This window comes from Hesperophylax consimilis, chromosome 5, assembly GCF_061612785.1.
Source record: "Hesperophylax consimilis isolate HC1 chromosome 5, BYU_Hcon_1.0, whole genome shotgun sequence".
NCBI lineage: Eukaryota > Metazoa > Arthropoda > Insecta > Trichoptera > Limnephilidae > Hesperophylax > Hesperophylax consimilis.
The window spans coordinates 9,807,373-9,830,166 of NC_142840.1; the positions used below are offsets into that span (position 1 = coordinate 9,807,373).

The 22,794-nt window shown below is 34.5% G+C and overlaps 1 protein-coding gene across 1 annotated transcript; it reads left to right on the forward strand.

Annotated features, from left to right (window-relative positions):
- The first annotated feature begins 12,969 nt into the window (after positions 1-12,969).
- LOC149423501 (splicing factor YJU2) lies at positions 12,970-22,379 on the forward strand. Its single transcript, XM_089631984.1, has 5 exons — positions 12,970-13,105; positions 13,216-13,428; positions 17,751-17,925; positions 20,916-21,093; positions 21,861-22,379. The coding sequence occupies exons 1-5, from the start codon at positions 13,082-13,084 to the stop codon at positions 22,291-22,293; spliced, it is 1,023 nt and encodes a 340-aa protein (XP_089488110.1). The 5' UTR covers positions 12,970-13,081; the 3' UTR covers positions 22,294-22,379.
- The last annotated feature ends 415 nt before the right edge of the window (positions 22,380-22,794 follow it).

Sequence of the window (22,794 nt, forward strand, 5' to 3'; positions counted from 1 at the left end):
CATTTTCTTCGTGTAACCATTCATGTTCACAAAAGTCAAGCTTGAGAAGACACATTCGCACTCATACTAAGCAAAATCCATTCTCATGTTCTTACTGTGATCATTCATGTTCACGGATATCCAGTTTATTGTTACAAATTCGCACGCATGCTTAGGAGAAATCGTGTATCATGTTCTTATTGTAATTATTTATTTTACTTTAGGAAAATTAACAGTTACTTGGTTGGTTTATACATGTGCTATTCACCTTACTGAGAAACAAATTATAGATTTCCTCATTATACTTATACATTATGTATAAAACAATTAAGCAGTATATTGTTGATATTGTATTCTACCAATACAACATCTACAGCTACATCTGAACAGTTTTTGTGTTTTTAGATAATTTTTGAAATTGAAATGGCTTTCATTCTATTTTAAGTACAATTTGGCGTATATTTCAATTTTGTACATCTCAGGAATTTTTTTGTATGACCGATGAGTATTCCCCTTTATATGTGGAATGCCTGCGTGTCTCATCTCTGAAGCGTGGTGCCCCACTTCTGAGGCGTTATGCCCCACCGGTGGGGCGTACGCCCCACTGTGGGAAGCACTGGTCAAGACTCAAGAGGCTGATGGCAGTGGGGAAGGGGAGAAGGTGTGTAATAGGAAGGCGAGATGTACCTGGCTATTCAGATCTGGTCACTTACGATAAAACTTTTTGAAAATAATTTAAAAATTAACTCATTTTTTTATTATCAAGTTCATTGTATACTTTATTCGAGTTAGGGAAAGTACATAAAATACTATTTACGAAAGGGCAAATAGGTTGGTACCGACACATGTAAATAAGCAGTTTTGGGGATAACTAAATGTGCTGTTTATTAATCCGCTGTATTTACATCAAGTGTTTGTTTTGTGATCAAACATTGTGAAAAGCCACAAGGTATTTAAGTATCTATTTGGGTACAGCGCATTATTTGAAATTTTCACACAATTGTCATCAAATGAGGCTTAATCGAGTTGTGTGTTCGTAAAATGACATAATATCAATAATATTATTAACTGTACTATCATAGGTATGGAACAATTACAAAATATGAATTATTTATTTTAAAATACCGGTAGGTTGTGTTATGCTTATGTCATATTGTGTTTATTTATCTTCACGTTGTATAATCGTCTGTATATTGAAGTGAAACTTCTTTACGCCCGTTATGCATTTTCGAGGACCGGAGTAAAACCGACTCATGACCGTCACGAAAAACCGTGATCATTTCGCTACAGGAGCCTAGCTTATATTATATACATAGTTTAGGTCACTCTCCAAACTCATCTTCGCGGTCTAGAGGCAGAGCGCTCGACTGTCGTCGTGAAGAATCGAAGTTCGATCCCCGCTTTAACTTTTTTTTATATACTCCCACTTTGCTGTATTTGTTTATAAATTTGTCTATTTTGGAAAAAATCTGTTAAAATAACGACAACCGCCCACTATTATTGTGTACAGATTCCTGTTTTTAAAATTTTGTAATTACCTACTGTTACCAGCTCTGTACCGTTTATGTTATGTAAATGTTGGGTTTATTTACTTTACTTTATGTTATGTTTATGTTGCATAATCATCTGTATATTTATATTCTGTCATTTGCTGTATTTATTTATAAGAAGAAAATGTTGATTGTGTATGGCCAAGAACACACTTTGGGTGAAACCCAAAATAAATAATTTAAAATAAAAAAGTTACCACGTATGGCTGAATTTACCATTCAACACAAAAAAATAGCTCAACTGTTCTATGAAATTAAAGAAAAATTGATTTATTTAGGCAGCAAACACTCTCGAACGGCAAACTCTGAAACGTGAAAATTCATGAAAATTTAATATATTTTTTAGCCTAAAATTGTGAGATCAACGCAATCCCTTTATGATGTACTAATATATGTATGTACCTACTAATCTGGAACGTACCGTAAATATACATTATATTATTTTTAATTAATTAATTTTAATCGCTAATTGGTTATGATATGGTTTGTAAGATCGCACAGACCATCAGGAAAATTCAATTCCATAAGTAAAAAAGGTTGATTGCAAAATTCACTCTGTACAGGGGGCGTGAACAAATATTAATCCATCAAATCACCCAAATACACTACAAAACAGAGGACTTACTGAAGATATCATCTGTCTTTGAGAGCCCTCCAAATCTTATCCACACGGTTATTTTCCAGATCGGCAGCGGCAAATAATCAGCAACAAATCCACCGCCTTGCACCATGAAAATAACAATATTTCGCAGCCAGCTCTCAAGAGAGTGGAATTTTGAATCCAGAATCACAAATTGCAATTCAAACTGTGCAAAAATAATTACCAAGACGCAAATCATTGTTACGAAAAAATCCACCAAAAACTGGACTAGCAGTGCCTCTCTCGTCAAACAACATCATTCAAAATAAATCCTACCGCTTATAGGCCAGTGCAATTAGCGCCAAAAAGGGGGTCGCGATCGAAGTAATTCCGGTAGTCCCAATTTTTTTATATGTTATATAAACTGATCCCCTGATGTAAAATCTGATTTTCCGACCTTGGCGCACCTGTGCTCGCGCCGCCATTTTGAAAAAACTGGCCGAAATCGGGCCAAAATCTAGTTTTTCCCAAATATCTCATTTTCAATGCAAATTTAGGCTAAAGTATCTTAACAAGTATAATAGAACATAAAATAACCTACAACTTTGGTTAGAAAAAAATTTCTTCTATCTCTAATAGGTACCGAGGTAGAAAGTCGTAAAGGTGCGTATATTTTTGAAAAAACAAGTTTTTTGCGCGACTAAGTTTGTTTTTTTATAAATACCTCGTTTCCAGTGGAATTTCATGAAAATTTTATTGATACCAATTATGTAGAACATAAAATTTCAAACAAAGCTGTGCCGTTTTTATGTTTATATAGTTTTTTACCGATATAAAGAATAAACAAATCCAAGTAGGTACGCACAGAAAATCTATCACGGTTTATTATCACGTTATTAGATTTTTTTTGCATTTTTAAATACAAACATCTATAAATTTACTAGAGGGCACTTCGGTATGGGGAGGGCTACCCCCCACCCTTCTACTCCTCCCCTCCGGTTCCCTTCAGTTGCCGCGTATCACGTCTTGAGCCTGGAGCGGAGCTTGACAGCGTCAGTGTCACAGCAGCGTTCAGTTCGAAATGATTCAGTGCAATCGAGTATGAAAGATTTACAAAAGAGGGCTACTTTACGATCCGACGGTCTCATAAATTTTGGTCAGGGATTTGGTCTGACATGACCATCGAACAAACTCTGATGAGATCGATGAAACATCTGGAGGTTTGACCCAAGGACGGGGAATCACAGACAGTTCCATCCTTCGTTGGACTGCTGGATTCGTTTATCTGCATAACATTTGTGAGGGTATCGAGTCATTTTGTGGGATTGAATCGGGAACGTCAGAGCAACATGCAGAGATGAGGCCTGCAAGAATTAAGAGGGATGATCGAGACGTTCAAACTCTCATTGATTGGATTGCTTGCCATGATCCATTTCCTAAAACAAACGTGATTGTCACTTGTCACATGGCTGAAAAGATGGGGAAATTAGCTACGTTTAAAGTTATCAACAAGAACTTTGGAAACCTACACTTAAAACGTATGATGCAATAGTTTCTCTTGCGGCGGTGACCAACAGTGTCAAAAATCAGGGTGTGACTATGTCAATAGATCCATTAATGCTATTCCATCGTATGTGTATTGCCAAAAAGTCTGAAAGTGAACTTAAATAATATTTTCAATATGAACTCTCTCCTGTACCATTGTCTCTTTTCTCAGAAGAAGGCATGCGCAAAAGAACGAAGTCTATATTTTATTCATCATTAAACCCTCTACCAAATAATACAGAACTGGGAAGCAGTAAAATACAGGTAATTGATGGAGGATATTTACTGCACAAAGTTGTATGGGGCTCGTGCTCATCCTTTTTCAGTAATTTTCCAGCAATATGTCAGATATGTGCAAAATCACTATGGATACCCAGATTCTATGGAAAAGAAAAGCACTAAAGGGGTGGAAAGAGCACGGCGTGCCAGAGTTACAACTTCTGCTGAAGTTTTGTTTTTTGAAAGCATGCACCTACAAGTGCCACAGGAAAAGTTTCTGGGAAACGAGAAGAACAAGTCTCGTTTTATTTCCCTACTCAGAACCTCATTTGCACGATCCTACATAACGACAGTACAAGCTGAAGAGCAAGCTGACGTTCTCTTAGTGAACACAGCAAATTCGTTGTCATCTCTACATGATGTATTCATAATCGTTGGGCAGGATATTGATCTGCTGGTACTCCTCACAGCTCTCTCACCTCTCAACGTATATTACCAAAAAGTTCTAACGCGTTGTACTCGAAAAAATGAAAACATTTTATTACTTCATGCCATAAGTGGTAGCGATACAACTGGAGCTCCGTTCGGTAAAGGCAAACACAAATTTTGTAATATTCTTCTCAAGAACCACTCAGTGAATGAACTTGTTCGTGCATTTCAAGACCCAAAAGCAAAGACAGAAACAATCACTTTGGCTGCCGAACAACTATTTGCACTTTTGTATGGCGGCAACGAGAAATCAAATTTTGGAAAATTTAAGGTACATCATTTTCGTCAAAGGAGTAAAAAAGAACAAATTCAATTTATCCAGGCTACCACCCACCAAAGATGCAGTCCAGCAACACGCTTCAAGAACATACTTGCAAGTGCAGACTTGGCTTGATCACGATAAAGATCCGACTGAATGGGGGTGGAAAAAGGATGCTGTTGGGTTACTTACTCCAGTAACAATGTTGAAGGAAGCTGCACCTCAGGCCTTGCTGAACTTCATATCATGTCAATGTAAAAAAGGTTGCGCTGGAAAGTGCACCTGCAGAAAGTCGGGTTTGAAATGTTCCCTACTCTGCATTCATTGCAATGGCAACTCCTGCGAGAATGCTGTAGAAGCCTTCGTTGATGACGATGACAGGAATATGATGACCCAGTCGCCACAAATTTGGGTGATAAGACAGATGAAGAAGCTATTCAGGGCCAGAAGTAAGAAACTATAGTCAAGGGCTCGTACTTCTGTCTAAACTGATCTACCATTAATTTTATTTTTTGTTATGCTGACAACTTAACTAATAAAGAAAAGAATGTCAATAAATGTTAATTTTACAAAAATACCAATTTTTTATCTTTTTTATGTACCTTATCATCTTAATTGTATTAATAATCTTAAATGTATGTTGTGATTACGTTGATAGGCATGTCAAACCAAGCTGCGAGCACAAATGTAGTGGCTTGGCCTATTTTAGTGGTCTTCCCATTGGGAATGTATGGCGACCGATATGCTGAAATAGTCTATCTACTATATTTATAGCTAGGTCTGACACAGGCATGACGATTGTTGTCAACGTATATGTTCTTAGAACAATAATTGTTAAAGAAAAATAAAATCAAGGAATGCCAAGTTTAAAACACCTAACCTCAGTTTCAATTTTTGGCCTGGTTTTGGTGGATTAGAGTTTGGATACGTAATAGAGATAAAAAATATAAATTATATACCTATTTCTTTAACGAAATTTTATTTTCTACAAAATTATTATCAATAAATTTTTCACAAAATTGTACTGGAAACGAGGTATTTATAAAAAACCAAACCTAGTCGCGCAAAAAACTTGTTTTTTCAAAAATATACGCACCTTTACGACTTTCTACCTCGGTACCTATTAGAGATAGAAGAAATTTTTTTTACTAAAGTTGTAGGTTATTTTATGTTCTATTATACTTGTTAAGATACTTTAGCCGAAATTTGCATTGGAAATGAGATATTTGGGAAAAACTAGATTTTGGCCCGATTTCGGCCAGTTTTTTCAAAATGGCGGCGCGAGCACAGGTGCGCCAAGGTCGGAAAATCAGATTTTACATCAGGGGATCAGTTTATATAACATATAAAAAAATTAGGACTACCGGAATTACTTCGATCGCGAATCGCTAATTGCACTGGCCTATTAAATGTACCCAGGTAAATGGATTTCATTAACACGTCCCTGTAACAGAGTTGAATCTATACAAAGACGATCAGAGATCTCGGTATCTTTGTAACAGAGTTGAATCTATACAAAGACGATCAGAGATCTCGGTACCATCAACTATTTGTAATTTTAAATATTAAATAATATTAAAAAATATATATATCATAAAATATCAGCGCTTCTCCACTTGGCGAATTATTCGTAAAACTATTTAAAACCGGATTGCAGACCTTACGAATAAATTAACATGTTTCCTGATAAACTTTTATTAAATTACGAATATATTATAATGATGTCGGCTTGCATTTGCATTGATGATAGACGAAAAGCAACAATATTCGGATTTTCATGAACACGTGTTCCGACATCATGATAATATATTCGTAATTTAGTGAAGTTTATCGGGAAACCTGTTAATTCATTCGTTAGGCCGGCAATCCAGTATTTAAACTGAATTACAAATAATTTGAAGAGATTCTTATCAAATTAGCAATACACATTTTTCTCTGGGTAAAATTTGAATAAAATTAAATAACGAACTTTGTTTACAACCGCTATAAAATAAAAAGAAATAAATCTATAATTAAATCGTAAAACTTTTGGATTTGAACTACTGTATTGAATCCATTTCCACTTACCTACTACAAGTAGGAAGCAATAAAGAACCTAGGCCTTTAATATCGAAGCATTTTTATAAGCCTGAGATTTATTCAACCTCTGATGAAAATTTCTGAAATTCACTCCTAAAAAGCGAGTTACCCACCCCAAATGTCGGCTGCCGCGGAAAGGGGCAATAACCTACCCGCATAAGCTTTCAAGAAGCTTTCAGACACCAGCGCACTTATTAAATATGAACATTTGAGAATTTACGTGATTTTGAGCTTTTCATTCCTTCCTCTTCACTGTTTTTGGTTAGGCACACATTAAGTTGATTAGAAGGGCTCCTATTCCTTTCTTCCGTTATTATGTGCAGTTCATTGAATTAGAATTCACGACATTGGCATTGGCCTTTACGCCACCGTCAATGAACCAGAATCGATCATCTAACATCAAAGAGATTCAATAGCTCTCTTGAATGTGTAGAGTGAGAGAAATAGTAATTATGATCGATACCCTTTACAAAATCTATAAAACCATTACAGGGAGGTGTACAAGGTGACCTAAAACTCAAATTTATCCATTGGAAGGCTGATGGGCCAACTGACGACGAACCAAAACAACATAAATAATATAAAAAGTCAATATAGCCCAGTTAATCTAGACAAAAAAATCGACTCAAACTGGAACAAATTAGGGGAAAGCTGAATTTTTGCAGGTTTATAGTACTTACTGTAGGGAGTATTTTCACAATAGTCTCCACTCCTCCCCCTCTTGCTTCCTCCCCTACCTGTCTGCCCCCCGAACATTTAAATAGAAGGTTCTACTAAAGCCATTATATCTCCTAAACTGAACCATATATCAGAAAATTATTTCCAGAAATGAAATTCGTGTAAAATTACCTAAAAGTGATGTGAATTATTTTGTTTTTTGTTAATCTTAATAGTTTAGCAAATAATAATGAATTTATTGTAAAAATATATATATTTTATTTGATAATATTTTTTAGAAGTTGGATGTCTTTATTAATTTTAAGGAAAACGAAAAAAAATTTCAATTACACTATTTGTCAATTTAATTTAAATTATGAATAACATTTAGTAATTTTAATCTCCTTACTCATCCAAAATAGTGGGAAATCGCGGCACAGCGCGACGGCTCTGAACTCAACGTGACACGGCAAGGGTTGGCGACAGTTATAACAGATCAAAAAATATAAATTATTAGTCAGTATGTTCTCCTGTCGCTAAAGGTTTTGTGCGTTTTATGATATATGAGTTTTTTTGCACATTTAACCATTTTCAACATTGGGAAACTAAAAAAAGTTTGCATATTGAAAATTAATGTCTGAGGAAGACCTTTACATAAAGTATTTTATGTAAAATAAAACCTTAAATAAAATGTTGTTCATTTATAGTTGGAAAAAAAATTACATAATTTTTTTATGCCAAGCTACCTCATGAATAACGTAAAAAATTAATATAGTGCTGACACTAGAAATTAAAGAAAAATTGATTAATTTTTGCAATAAAAAAAATGAAGAATGGATCGCATAAGTAAAATCTAATCTTGATTTGGCTGCAGAAGCTCGCTAGTTCTATAAAAGTAAACCAGAATAAAAATTCCACTTGAAATAAAATATTGCCATTTTATTAAGAATATCTTCAAATTATTCGTAATCTAGTTAAAAAAAAAACAGATTGCAGGCCTTTAACGAATGAGTCGATAGGTTTCCATATATAAACTTTCAATGAAAAACACGAATGTGTTATCGAGATGTCGAAACACGTGTTCATAAAAAATCTAATATTTTTGCAATCATTGTATATTATTAGGACAAATGTAGGTGCATGAACACGTGTTCTGATATATTGGAATGCACTAAAAGTTTAACAGGTAACGGCCTTCAACCCCGTTTAACCTGATTTTAATGAATAAGCAGTACTCATTTCCTTCGTGCCGATATATAATATTTGTCTAAACTCTAACACTGACATTTTTTCGGATTCACTGCCCAAATTCAAAAGTGGCATCATGTCAATAATTTAAGCTGTTGAACGTGCATACATACAGACACACTTTTAACAGAGTTATTTTTTTATTAGCTAACTCCACTCCTCCTACCGTATAAAATGTATCACTCTAACTTGGAAAGTTATTTTAAAAAGCGCTCACATAATGTATGTAGTTAGCCCAAAAATATTTTTAAAATGTGATTCCAAATTTCAAGTAGGTACATACATAATACTATATCGATAGACACTGGCGTGCAATAGACAATACAATGGCCGCCGTGGTTGAGGGGTAAGGTTCTCGACTAGTAATTCGAAGGTTGCGGGCTCAAATCCAGGCGTGCAATAAATTTTATTTGTTGCATTTGTGTTTTTTCAAAATTTATTTACTCAAACTAATATATTATAACCTTGCGGCACGTCCAGAGTGGAAGATACTCGCAGTGACGCTATGATGCATGACCACCATTCAGAATTGAGACGTTGCTTTAAATGACTTTAGCCGTGACAGATCTGGTACTCCCCTACGTTCCTCTTCCCAATCTTCTTCCCCTCTACACTACCTTCAACCTCACTACATAACCCAATTTTAGCGAGAATTTGGTGTTTTCACAAACTATGAATACCGTTAAAAATGTGTGGAAGATTTAAAGTTTGTTTTCTGATTCTGATCATTTAACTAAAAATGTGTAATTTTCATGGACAAGTTTAAAAAAAAAATCTAAGCGCACATTCCGAAACGGTTCCAACTGGCTACAACGTCATTATGCCATAGAAAACGCCACTGGATGGTGTGATAGCTGTCACCGACGTTGCCCAGCGTGAAAGCTGCTATATTCACTAATTTAAAAAAAATTGTCGATTTGGTATTATGCAGATATCCGCGTTGATCAAAGTCGACCCCGTTTCAAAGTCGACCATATTTTGATAACACCTACTTATGCTTTTTAAATGTAAAATCTCAAATCGATACAAAAGTACAATATTTCTGTTAATGTTTTACACCCTCTATAACTTCCTTCTGTGTGGGCTGTATACAATAAAACTTAAAGCATTTTTCGCACTTACCTACCTACTGCCCACGAGAAATGCAACGATACCAAATCTACTCGCAGTAAACCAAGTAAACTGCTGTGCTTTCGAAAAGGGCTTTTAAACCTCATGGCCGGAAGACCCCTATGTATGTTGTCAAATGATTGTACAAAATTTGATAAATAATACTAAAAGCCAAAAAACCAGTGGGACGTTCAAAGTGAAGCTGGTTGAAATAACAAAACTGATGATGGATTCTTTGTACGACGAAAAACTGTATTTTTTATAGAACCGTTTTCTGTCGAAGGCGATTCAATATATTATCGAATTACACCTTGCCAATTTTATTTTTATTTTTTATTTTATATATTATTTCTGGAGACCCTGGAGGAGATAATCTCCTTCGGAGTCTAAACATCTTTATAGATGCTGAGTATGAGGTATTTTTGAGGAAACGAAAGAGTGAACATGTATCTAGAACAAGGGTGGCAACCCGCGGCCCGATGCGCTGGGTGTTTTCTGCCCGCGGACTATATGCACACATTTTTTTCTTTTAATGTACATAAAACCACCAAAATAACATTCCGACGTGCGTAGTTTGTATCATATATCATATATGGAAGTATCTCAATACATTGATTCAACTATCATGAAAATTTCTTTTTGGTATATTCGTTTTAAAAACTATTATTGGAAAACATATTGAAGATAATGTGAAAAATCGAGCATCCAAATTCATATTTTATGCTCTAGCATTGATGTCCATTTTATTAAAATAGAAGAATTAGCGGCACTGTTTCCACAAGGACACTACTAGCTCACGAATTTGTTAGGACCTGTTACATCGACATTGAATCGTTTTTCATTACAACTCAACCTATTGGGTTTAACAACAGATAGTAGGTACTCCAGGACTCCAGGAATGGTTGGGAAACACGAAGGTTTAGTAAAATTGATTGAATATGAGGCCTGCAAAGTTAATAATACTTCGATGCTAAATTTTTATTGCATTCTTTTTCAAGAGAATTAATGTTTCAAGTCTTAATTTCATGAAGGTGGTAATCAAAACAGTGAACTTTATTAAGTCAAAGGGTCAACCCCTTCACCGTCAGTTCCAAGAGTTTCTCAAGTCATTTTATACAGAAGTAAGATGGCTGAACGTGCCAAAATGTTGAAAAAAGTGTTTGATTCGGATCAAGAAAATACAATCAGTTTTGGCAAGCAAGTCAAAAAAAGTATCCCAGAATTTGAAGACAATGAGTGGTTTAGCGGCTTTGCATTTCTGGTCGATATAGTTGGCCATCTGTTGTTAATACTCGTCTACAGGGAAAGATCAAGTATTTAATAACATGTATGATCTTATTTCCGCATTCGAAATGAAACTTATGCTTTGGGAACAACAGTTAAGGACAAAAAACTTCACTCACTTTCCTACATTGTTATTGCAGCCACACGTCACACAAATGGCGACGGATAAATACGCTTCGTCGATATCCGACTTGAACCTAGAATTTGAAAACCGATTTCAAGATTTTAAAAAGCATCGTTTGCTTTTTGCTGCTTTGCCACGCCATTTTCCGTAGACGTGATTTTTTTTGTCAGGAATTTACAAATGGAACATTGTGAAATGTGTTGTGATGTACAGTTAAAGAAAAAGTTCAATCAGGTTGGTTTGGAAGAGTTTTACGAGACATATTTGGACAAAGAGAAATATCCTGCATTTTACAAACATGCTCCATCGATCTCACTAAAATTTATTATATTGAGTTTATTTTTTTTGTATTGCCTAACTCTAACTCTAATCTAATAAATATGTTTGATTCTCATTTTTGTTATTTGTTCTAAAAAAAACAATATATTTCTCGTTCGCTTTGAATAACAAAAGAAACTTCGTTGTACGGCCCGGTAGGAAATGTCATTTCTAAAATCTGGCCCGGCTGCTGAAAAGGTTGGCCACCCATGGTCTAGAACAGTCATACTCAACCTGCGGCCCGCCAAGCTATTTTGTACGGCCCTCAATACATTTAATATCAGGAACATGGTTTACAAAATCTGGCATTCTATATCAGGTTAATTTGAGATTAATTGCGACTTTGACGTACAGACATTCAAAACCCGAAGAGGATAGTCGTTGTCGTGTCAACATCAGATCTGGTATAAGAGTGTTGCTACTGCACACGCTAGATCTATCTCCAAAAAACAAATATTTGACAGACAAATATGCGCGCAAACAATTTTTCTCGTGGCAACACATAAATTTTTCTCCAAAGTTAAATGCGTCACAGTAGCCAAAAATCAGTGTTGCCAACGAAGGCAATTTATCGCCATTTAGGCTACTCAGAACGAGATTCGGCGACGAAAAAATCTAAAAGGCGACTGGTCGCCTATTAGGCTACTCCAGAGATAAGTTATTTAAATCAGCCAAATCACAAATAATAATTAAAAAAAAAAAACAAAACATAACAAAAACCTCTTGAACTTACCTTTCAAACAAAAATACACTAATGCCGTCTGAAGTTGTCGGTTAATTTTGACCAATTTATGACATTCCATTTTGACGTTGGAAACCGGAAAAATGTGAGGAATTTTTCCAAATGGAATTCTGTAGCTACCCCCCCCCTCCCTCCAATGGATTTCGAAATTTGGTTTCGATTGAGCACTCATTTTGAATTTTTTTTCTGGGGTGTTATGTTTTACAGAAATTCTCTAACAACCCCCCCCCCCCCCCCCCCATGGATTTCGAATAATAACTGAAATTCGGCTACATTAGGCTACTTAATGTTTGAAAAACGGCAACATTAGGCCAAGATCCGTTGGCAACACTGACCAGTATAGTGTTGCGGCCCGCGTAGCTTTACAAACATGTGAATGTGGCCCGCAGAAGAAAAAGGTTGAGTATCATTGGTCTAGAAGAAACCATGTTATGATATGGAACTGTTAAATGTTATAAAAGAACGTAGGTACTCATTGAAAAAGTAGGTAGATGTATGATAAATTTCTATTTTACCTTGAAACATATTTTTTGCTCTAAAATAAGTTGGGGCACTTTACATATAATCTTTTTAAAGGAAAAAAATTACAAAATAATATTTTTGAAAAAGTCTCAAAAATTATCACTTCTCTCGTCAATCATAATAAATTTGATGGTAAACGTATATTTTTGAGCTGATAATAAATACTTGCAACTTGTATTCTAGACGCTGGTTTATCTATGAAGCATAAGTTTACCATAGAAAATACAAAACACGATTCGCTGTCATTCCTGTCATTTTTGCAGATGCAGATTGTACGTCGTGAGCATGTCGTGAGGGGTTTATTTATGCGTACGGCTAACGAAGGCCAACTTAAAACAAGTGTTGTTTTAGATTGTTTAGAATAAAATAAGCCAAAATGTCTGAACGAAAAGTTTTAAACGTGAGTTTATTATAATAGTATTATTTGGTTTATTGAAATCGTGCTATTAACTTTCAGTTTCTGTTCTTAAATGACTTAGAAATAACCTAACCCATGTTTGTCGGTTTTAGAAATACTATCCCCCAGATTTCGATCCATCGAAAATACCTCGCATGAAATTGTCTAGGAACAGGCAGTACACTGTGAGGTTAATGGCCCCTTTCAACATGAGATGTGTAACCTGCGGGGAGTATATTTATAAGGGAAAGAAATTTAACGCCAGAAAGGAAGATGTTGAGAATGAAGACTATCTGGGAATAAGAATTTACAGATTTTACATAAAGGTATGTTACTGTAGCGGTCATTGACATTAAACAAGATGCAGCATCCAATTCCATCAACTTATTTTACTTTGTTTCAACAATTACTAAAAGAAACAACTATTTGCATGCCCAACATAGGTTCTTAGTTTGGCTTAATTAAGTCAGTAATGTGTATATAGATTGAAATCAAACTTTCGCAAATATCACTCCTTATTAAAAAAAAGTCCAAAAGAGATCAATTTTTAAGGGAAATTTTGATTGAATATGTTTTACCATCTGTCCAAACGTGATTAGTTTTTTTCCTGAAGTAATTAAATTGAAACAAAATGTAATTTCCATAATCTGTGCTTATTGAAAGTGCGGCAGTAAGGTAAATATTTACGAAGAATCTCATCAACCACAAAAATGCAACTTATTAAAAAATTTCTAAAGTTGCCGAATTCCGCTGCGCGCTTTCTATTCAATTATTTAAATAACCAAAACCAAGCCCTAATAACTTGTTTGTGCCTTTTTTTTCCATCTCCCCGACTTAAATAGTTGCTTCTGGTATGTTGTAATCAAGTGTTATTTAAAAATTATTAAATTATTTGAAAATCAGTTACCAACCGATTTGTTTATTTTTCTAACTCGGTATACAAATTGGTGTTAGAAGTCAATGGGGCACTGTGCATTGTGGGGAATGCTGAGCTTCAGAGTAAATCCACATCTCTTCAGAGCATTGATGTATTACATAGGGGCGTCGCCAACCTACAAGCTGGAGGGAGGCGTTGCTCGGGGTTATGAACAGGACCGTCTTAGCCTGTAAAGGGGCCATCGGCATAATGAGTTTGGGGACCCCTTTTGAAAGCCGTAAACCAACCAACAACGGACCACCATTTATTCTATAATTTCATTGAAGGGGTTCGTGCAAGATAGTGCTATGCCACCTAATCGTTATTTCGAGATATATGAGCATTTAAAAGTTTAAAATAATTGAAAAAAATGTAAATTCCTGTTTTATCATTTGAATTATTTACTATACAATTTATGTATGTAAATATTCTTTAGCATTTAGAAAGTTCGTGTAAAAATCAATTGCATACATTTATTTATAAACAAATCTTTAACTAGTTTAAAATCAAGTCGCTATCCGCAGCTGTCTGTGCGCTTATTTCTTACAAACTATGCAACGGATTTTAATAGGGTTTTCACCATCATTTAGAGAATTTCTTCCGGAAGGTTTATATGTATAATACATGTACATTATACTTATAGAAAGTAGAGAAAAATCAAGTCGCTATCCGCAGCTGTCTGTGCGCTTATTTCTTACAAACTATGCAACGGATTTTAATAGGGTTTTCACCATCATTTAGAGAATTTCTTCCGGAAGGTTTATATGTATAATACATGTACATTATACTTATAGAAAGTAGAGAAAAATCAAGTCGCTATCCGCAGCTGTCTGTGCGCTTATTTCTTACAAACTATGCAACGGATTTTAATAGGGTTTTCACCATCATTTAGAGAATTTCTTCCGGAAGGTTTATATGTATAATACATGTACATTATACTTATAGAAAGTAGAGAAAAATCAAGTCGCTATCCGCAGCTGTCTGTGCGCTTATTTCTTACAAACTATGCAACGGATTTTAATAGGGTTTTCACCATCATTTAGAGAATTTCTTCCGGAAGGTTTATATGTATAATACATGTACATTAATTATACTTATAGAAAGTAGAGAAAAATCAAGTCGCTATCCGCAGCTGTCTGTGCGCTTATTTCTTACAAACTATGGAACGGATTTTAATAGGGTTTTCACCATCATTTAGAGAATTTCTTCCGGAAGGTTTATATGTATAATACATGTACATTATACTTATAGAAAGTAGAGAAAAATCGATGTTTTGTAAACAAATCATGAAAAAAAAATTTCAGTCGCTTACATTAAGGCGAAATAGGTAGACTTGACCTGAAATTTGGCATTTTTGATGCTACTTTTAGACGTATGGACACTTTTCTAGAAAAAACACAAATTGATTTCGAAAGATCGTTATTTTATCTCGTAAAGTAAGATGTTAAATTTTGAAAAATAATATTATTTTCTTATCATAATAAAGTGTTACCGTTTGACGATGCACAGATTTGTTGCATTTTCAAAGGTGAATTTGTATTATACAACAAATATTAATAATACAGTATAAACAATCGAAAAATTTTCTACCAAAAGTATGTATCAGAATTTTGTTTTTATTTCAAATAAAATTACTAATAAATAAATCCGAGCACGCGTTTTGTAACGAAAATACCACAATTGGACTATTTATTTATCTTACAAATTGGTATAGTTCAGATTTTTTTACAAAAATAATTTACCAAGACATTATTGAAACATTAGAAATAATTTTTTTTTTTTTTTGTTATTTGTTTTTGGGGTATTATGCCGTGTTGCGCTAACTCCTTCTTTAGCCAACGTTTCGGACAGCATTGCAGTGTCCATCATCAGGCATAATAAGACATCTGCCCTGATGATGGACACTGCAATGCTGTCCGAAACGTTGGCTAAAGAAGGAGTTAGCGCAACACGGCATAATACCCCAAAAACAAATAACAAAAATACTTTTGGCCGTGAAAATCTTAAATCATATTATTAGAAATAATTTATGACCAAAAACTATATATTCAGTATATAATAGTAATTAATTTCGATTCGCGTTTGTGCATTTTTATTAACTCGGCAGAAGACAAAATTTTGTCATTCTCCACCGCGACCGGGCGGCAAGCGGACGTGTAGTCCACGCCAGTCTAGTTAATAACATTTTATAGAAATTCCTCCCTTAAAAATGGGGAGGAAAATATCCTTGGAACAAAAGTTTTATTAGAAAACACAAATTACGAAATCAAAAACGTACGTGGAAGATATATTTTGAAAAAAACAAAGGTTAGTGATATTTAATTATCCGTATAAATTGTACGTACTTATATGCTACAGGGTGGTTCGAAAGAATCAGTCGGAATAAGCACATATGTTGCTTAATTTCCAGGGAAAAGAATGAACTATGGACTATCAGGAGGGTATGTCTGTCATCGATGTTTCATGTATAAATGTTTAAACTTATGCCAAAGTACGTGAAACTGTTTGTGATTGCTGGTCAAAAAGTGCCACGAACCAAATGAATTTTGATTCGTGATGTGCGATTCAAATCATTTTATTGTTCATATTTTCTATTTTATTGTCCAATTCACTATTACAAATATTGGTATAATTCAACATATTTAATATTTTTTGTGTTACTTTTTGTCAGTTTCATAATGTCATATTGTGAATTGAACTTCTTGTTTTAGGAAAAAACAGGAGGTTATTTTTGACATACTATCCTATGATTTTTCAATCGAAATTTACCTCGTGAATTTAATAACATTTCGACATTAGACGAGTCAGGTCGCTTCGTTAACCATGAAAACAAATAAATGAAAGCGATACATTATTATGCAATCGCATAACTACATATGTATACTACTTTAGTTGTAAGGAATAAACCCTCTTTTCAATGTCATACGTATCAAATCAAGTAATACTTTAAAGATAAGTATTAGAAATAAAACTTACCGGTAATACCTTTCGGACAAACGAATAAATATGTAAAACAAAAGACTTTTACTCACTTTTGGAAAACCTATGTAAAATAAATTTAAAAAAATCAAATTAACAAATATTTGAAATTTTTATTTATTTATGTTTGCGCACTCCGACGTATAATTTACAAATATGTATGTAACTACTTATTAGGAAGAAAGCTACAACCGAGAATTCAATAACAATAATTGTTATTTCATCGAAACCATGCTGTAGTTTTCGTCAGCCGCGCAGATGTTCGGGTCGCAGTGGAATGAATTCGGTATTTCTGTCTCGTTCTAAAAAAACGTCCGATTGCGAGACCGTCTTTCAACGAAATTTGAATTCTCGTCCGCTGGTTAAGACGCCTTAAGTGTTGAATCACTGTTCATAAAAATTTGTTGCATTTTATTTTTGCTAAACAAGTTTATTTTTTATAATTTTTTTTTTTATATTATCCACGCACAGGCGGTGCCTTTGTGAGTTCCCATAACTTAATATTTTTAAACATCAATAAGCATGTAATTTTTTTCAGAAATTTTGTAAAAATTATTGGGAAAAATAAATGAAAAAAAAATAGATTTTGACACATGCAACATATTTTTCATGTTTGTCCATTTAGATTTTTAAATCAGAATCAGATCAGACCACTACACCCATTTTTTTCAACTTTTGGCTTCAATATTCCAAACTTTATTTTGTTACTTTGATCCAGTTTCATTATTAATCGTTGATTATTTTAATTTCCAGTGTACTCGATGCCTTCAAGAAATTTCATTCAAGACTGATCCGAAGAATACGGACTATGAGATAGAAGCTGGAGCTACCAGAAACTTCATGGCCTTAAAATTAGCGGAGGAGCAAGCCAAGCGGGAGGACGATGAACTCAAGGAAGAAGAAGCTAACAATCCAATGAAACTTCTAGGTATATTATTTTTGAACACCCAATAAGAGCATAGCATTCAACTGTCGTATATACGATCCCCGTATACAGATGTCAAGTAATATGTGATTCATGAAGTTTAACCAAAACATAATATTATAATGTATTAAAATGTGCAACATGATGGGTAATATTTCATTGAAACAGCCTAGCATTGTAAAGGTTCAAAATGAATTAACTGTCTTTAATTGTTTAACAACATTTTGTAATTCCTTATAGTGTTTATTTTTTTATATTTCTTTGTCATTTATAAATATATTGTATAGGTGCAAATATTGAATCAACAACTAGAATTAATGGAACATTACTTGTCTAATATTGTAAATAATTGCTGTTTATGCTAAATATATAAATGACTTTGTTTCCTAAATAAAATAAAATAAAATTTTAAAAAAAAAGAAAAGAAAAAAACACTTTCTAAAAGGGTGTTGAATAACCACCGTCCTAAGTAGTGGCGGCTCGAGAGTTAAATGTGGAGTTCAGTTTGGCTGTGTCAAATTTTCGATAAAAAAAGAAGACTTTTCGGCTACAACAACATCTATCATGCCATCTTTTGTAATATAAGCACTCTAGTACACCCAAAATTCACAAGCAGCCCGCCTCTGGTCCTAAGTTGCCAGGGTACCGTTTTTACATCACATACTCTATAATTTAGTTAGTAATACATAATGATAATTTCAAATTTTTTATTTGTGGTACAACCATGTATGATGGTGTGAGAAATGTGAGATCCGCAAAGAGTGCAAAGCTGATGTAAGCGTAATGAGTAAGATTAAAAAAGGGACACTTAGATGGTTTGGGCATGTAGAGCGAATGAGCGAAGAAAGGAGTGTAAGGAGGATATATGATGCAAATGCGAATGGTAGCCGAAGTCGTGGACGCCCAAGAAAGACATGGCACGATCAAGTGAATCAGATACTCTAGTCGGGCCATGTCAAGAGTCAGAATAATAGAAGAGTATCTATGAGACGATGTATGAATTTGAATGAGGCAAGAAGTGTTTGCCAAGACTGAATTGTTTGGCGGTCCGTCCTCTCTGCCTACCCCTGCGGCGAAACAGCTTGATGGTTAGTTAGTTATTATATTTCCGAAATAGGCTGATATATTGTGCATTTCCCTAATTAGAATGAATGGATTTACTATTTTGTTTTAGCTGCTGAATTTCCGAAGCTGCAGCTCTCATCAGTTCTGGAAGAACTTCTCCTTCTGATGAAGGAAGGGTTCTTCTGTTCATATGTGTACTTTCACCTTATGTGAAAAATGTTTACACATATTAGTGGTTGAAAAAATTAAGCAACCCAGTTTTCGATAAGTTTTTCTTATCCAATGTAACTATGTACATACAAGGTGTCCGGGGTTAAAGTGCACTAACTTTGGGAGGTGATTCAACATGGTGGTAGAAAAAAGATAAATAACTATTTCGAAATTCCAACTTTATTTTTCCCACACTACAATATTTTTCCATAAAAGAATATTTATTTTCCCATACAAACAATTCAACTTTTTTACCCATAAACTGCCTTAAAACATTGAACGAGGCGTATCCAGAAAGTAAGTGTACTGAATTTTTGTTGATTACAAATTTTTTTTGAAATATAAAAATTACATGGTTACCGTACTACATATATGTAAGATATTTTTCGACATAGTCGCCATTCCTCTCAATGCAGGTGGTGAAGCGGGGTATCAACTTTTTGATGCCTTCCTCGAAGTAGTTTCCCGCCAACCCCTTCGTCCACTTCTCCACCTCCTCCTTTACCTCCTCGTCGGTTGAAATTTTTTTTCCACCCATGTACAACTTCAGGGAGGTAAAGAGATAAAAATCTGAAGGTGCTAGGTCAGGGGAATGCGCGGGGTGGTTTAGTACATCTCATTTAAACGAAGCAAGCAGTTCCTTCGTTGCGTTGGCCGTGTGTGGTCTGGCATTGTCGTGCAGCAGGCTGAATCCCTTTGTCAGCATGCCTCTCCTCTTGTTTTGAATTGCCTTCCGCAATTTTTTTAGGGTCTCACAGTATCTTGCAGAGTTGATGGTCTCCCCTTGAGGCAGATATTCAATCAAAATTATGCCTTGACAGTCCCAAAACACGGATGCCATAATTTTCTTGGCTGAAATTGTGGTTTTGAACTTTTTGGCGGAGGGTGAAGAGGTGAGAACCATTTTTAAACTCGCGATACCACTTGTACATACTCGTACGATTCATAGCTTTATCACCATATGCAGTTTTCACCAAATTATAAACCTCAAACGGAGGTTTTCCCTTCCAAACGAGATAACGGATGACGCCGCGTATTTCGCACTTGGCGGGAGATTGGATTGACATTTTTCACGAAACGTGTTGTCGCGTCGACACTTCTCAACGTACTGACCTTGAACCGGTCTCGTTGCGGAGGGGAAGAGTCAGGCTACACGTAAGTGTAGCCAACATGTCGAAAATAAAATTCATTCGGTCGTGAGAGCCTCAGTACACTTACTTTCTGGATACGCCTCGTAATTCAAAAAAAGTTATTTATCTTTTCTACTTGTAAAATCACGTAGAATCACCCTCCAAAGTTAGTGCACTTTACCCGGACACCTTTATATTGACTATACCATGATTTTTCTTAATCTTTTAACCGTCGCAAGAGGTTTTGCATCTGAAATAATTAACACAAAATGTACATTTCAGTATCATTTTTTATACACTATGTAAAACAAAATTTTGGTTTTGAAGTTTGTTAAACAAGGGTATAGAACAATTAGCTTTTCTAACCAGTTCTTCTATATTTAGGAATAAGTAATTATCCCATTTGTTTTTGCACATCATTATTATGGTGCATGACATATCCTTACCTCTAAGACTATGTATGTACTTTTATCAATGTGCTTTTTATTAAAGAAAATTAGTTGGTCTTCCAAAAAGATACCCTGTATGAATGGGCTGCAAAAGTTTTTGTTAAACTTTACTAAATTGTTAATTTGTATTGATTTTCAGAAAACAGGACAGAGCAGTCTAGGAATGAAATCGAGCTGCTGGAATCATTGGAAGAATTGAAAGATCTTAATCGGAGACAAGCCTCCATTGATTATGAAGGGATGCTGCAGCAGTTTGCGGTAGAGACGGCCGAGGATCGGAGAAAACGAGAAGAGAAAGAAGATGAGGAATTTGTTAAGTATGTTTAATTTTAAATATTTCTCTCAATTCTCTGCCAGGACCTCCACAGACTTTTCTTTCACGTACTTTACCGTGCTGAATTTGTCAATCACTTTAATTATGAAATCCTTAAATATTTTATATCTAGAAATACAGTAGAACTTCGTTAATTCTAAATCCACAGGACAGCAAAAATCAAATTTTTTATTAATGATTTCCCGTGTAATTCGAAATTTTAAGAAAAATGTTGCTTGCCCAAAATCGATTTCCTCGGCCGCACCTTCTAATAAAGTTAGGTTCTTCAAATTAAATTTGTAATAAGTTTAGTTATTCAAAGTAAATTCATAAAAATATAACATTTTTCCTACGGCAATCGAAATTCCCTGCCGTTAAAGTATTCAAAGTAACTGAACCAACCGTACTCAATTACTCTTAAAATGGATAAGAAAACAATTACTATAAATGAACCAGATAAACTCTGAAAAAACAATTTTAATATATTAACTGCCCTACCTTTGGATGTTTATTCAAAATGTAGGTAAAAAACATCGGGTTTTTTTTCATTAGATTTTTCAATAACAATACTTTTTTTCAATATACAAGACAAAATTTTTATACAATAGACTCATTTATGACCCTATTTATATCCTTTGCAAGTCAGAGTTTCTCAACATAAGATGTCACAGAATAATTTTTGTAATAATACAATTCAATTGAATTGTATTATTACAATAGTATTTTGTACAATAGTATTTTTCTATACTACTTGCTACTGTATATTTCCAGGTCTGTCAAATTTGAAAATAAATCAAGTCTTCCTAACAAGCGGATTATATCAGAAGAAATCATTGAAGACGCAGATGATAAACAAGAACAATCATCGCACAGCAAGAAGATTAAGACAGAAGATGACTCCGACATAATCAAAAAGGTCATAGCGGTACCAAAAGCTGCCAAACCAACGGAATCTTGGAATAAAAGCATTGGTGTGGCTTCAAGAAAAGGTGCTTTAGCCGGATTAGTGAAAATCAATAAGAAACCTGCAACTAATAATAGCACTGAGCCTCCCAGTGTTTCTTCAAGTAATGTTATAATCCCTGTAGCAAGAGTGCCGCCGGCCGTTGTTAATACCACTGCTAAAACGACATTGCCTGTTGCATCGGGATTATCTTTATTGGCTGGATATTCTGACAGTGAAAGTAACCATGAGAGTGACTAGATATTTTAAGTACCTTATCAAAGATTTAATATACACCACCTTATAATATTAAACACAATTTTTTTAATTAAACTGGGATTTGGTTATTTTTTGTTTTATTTTTATACAGTGAAGCCAATACATATTCTGCACTTTATCATCGGTGTATTGCGATAGTCCTCTTAGGTTAAAATCATACAGTAAAGAATATTCACATAGCCACTTGAATGATTTTTGGCATATTATGGCAAGTTTGCAAGAAACGTCTTGAGCGATCGATTGCCATTATGTGCCAAATTTATGGAACTCTTAAAAATAAGAGATAAATGGCGAAACCTAGTTGGATTCATTGGGTTTAAACTGCAGTTCATCATTCATGTATCGTTCACCTATCGCTCACATGGATTAAAGAAAATTGGTAGGAATCATGGTGATGGGATTAGAACAAAAGGATTTTTGATCACCGTGACAGTTGGGTAACTATTTCAAAATCCAAAAAAAGTCATCCTAATGTCACTTCAC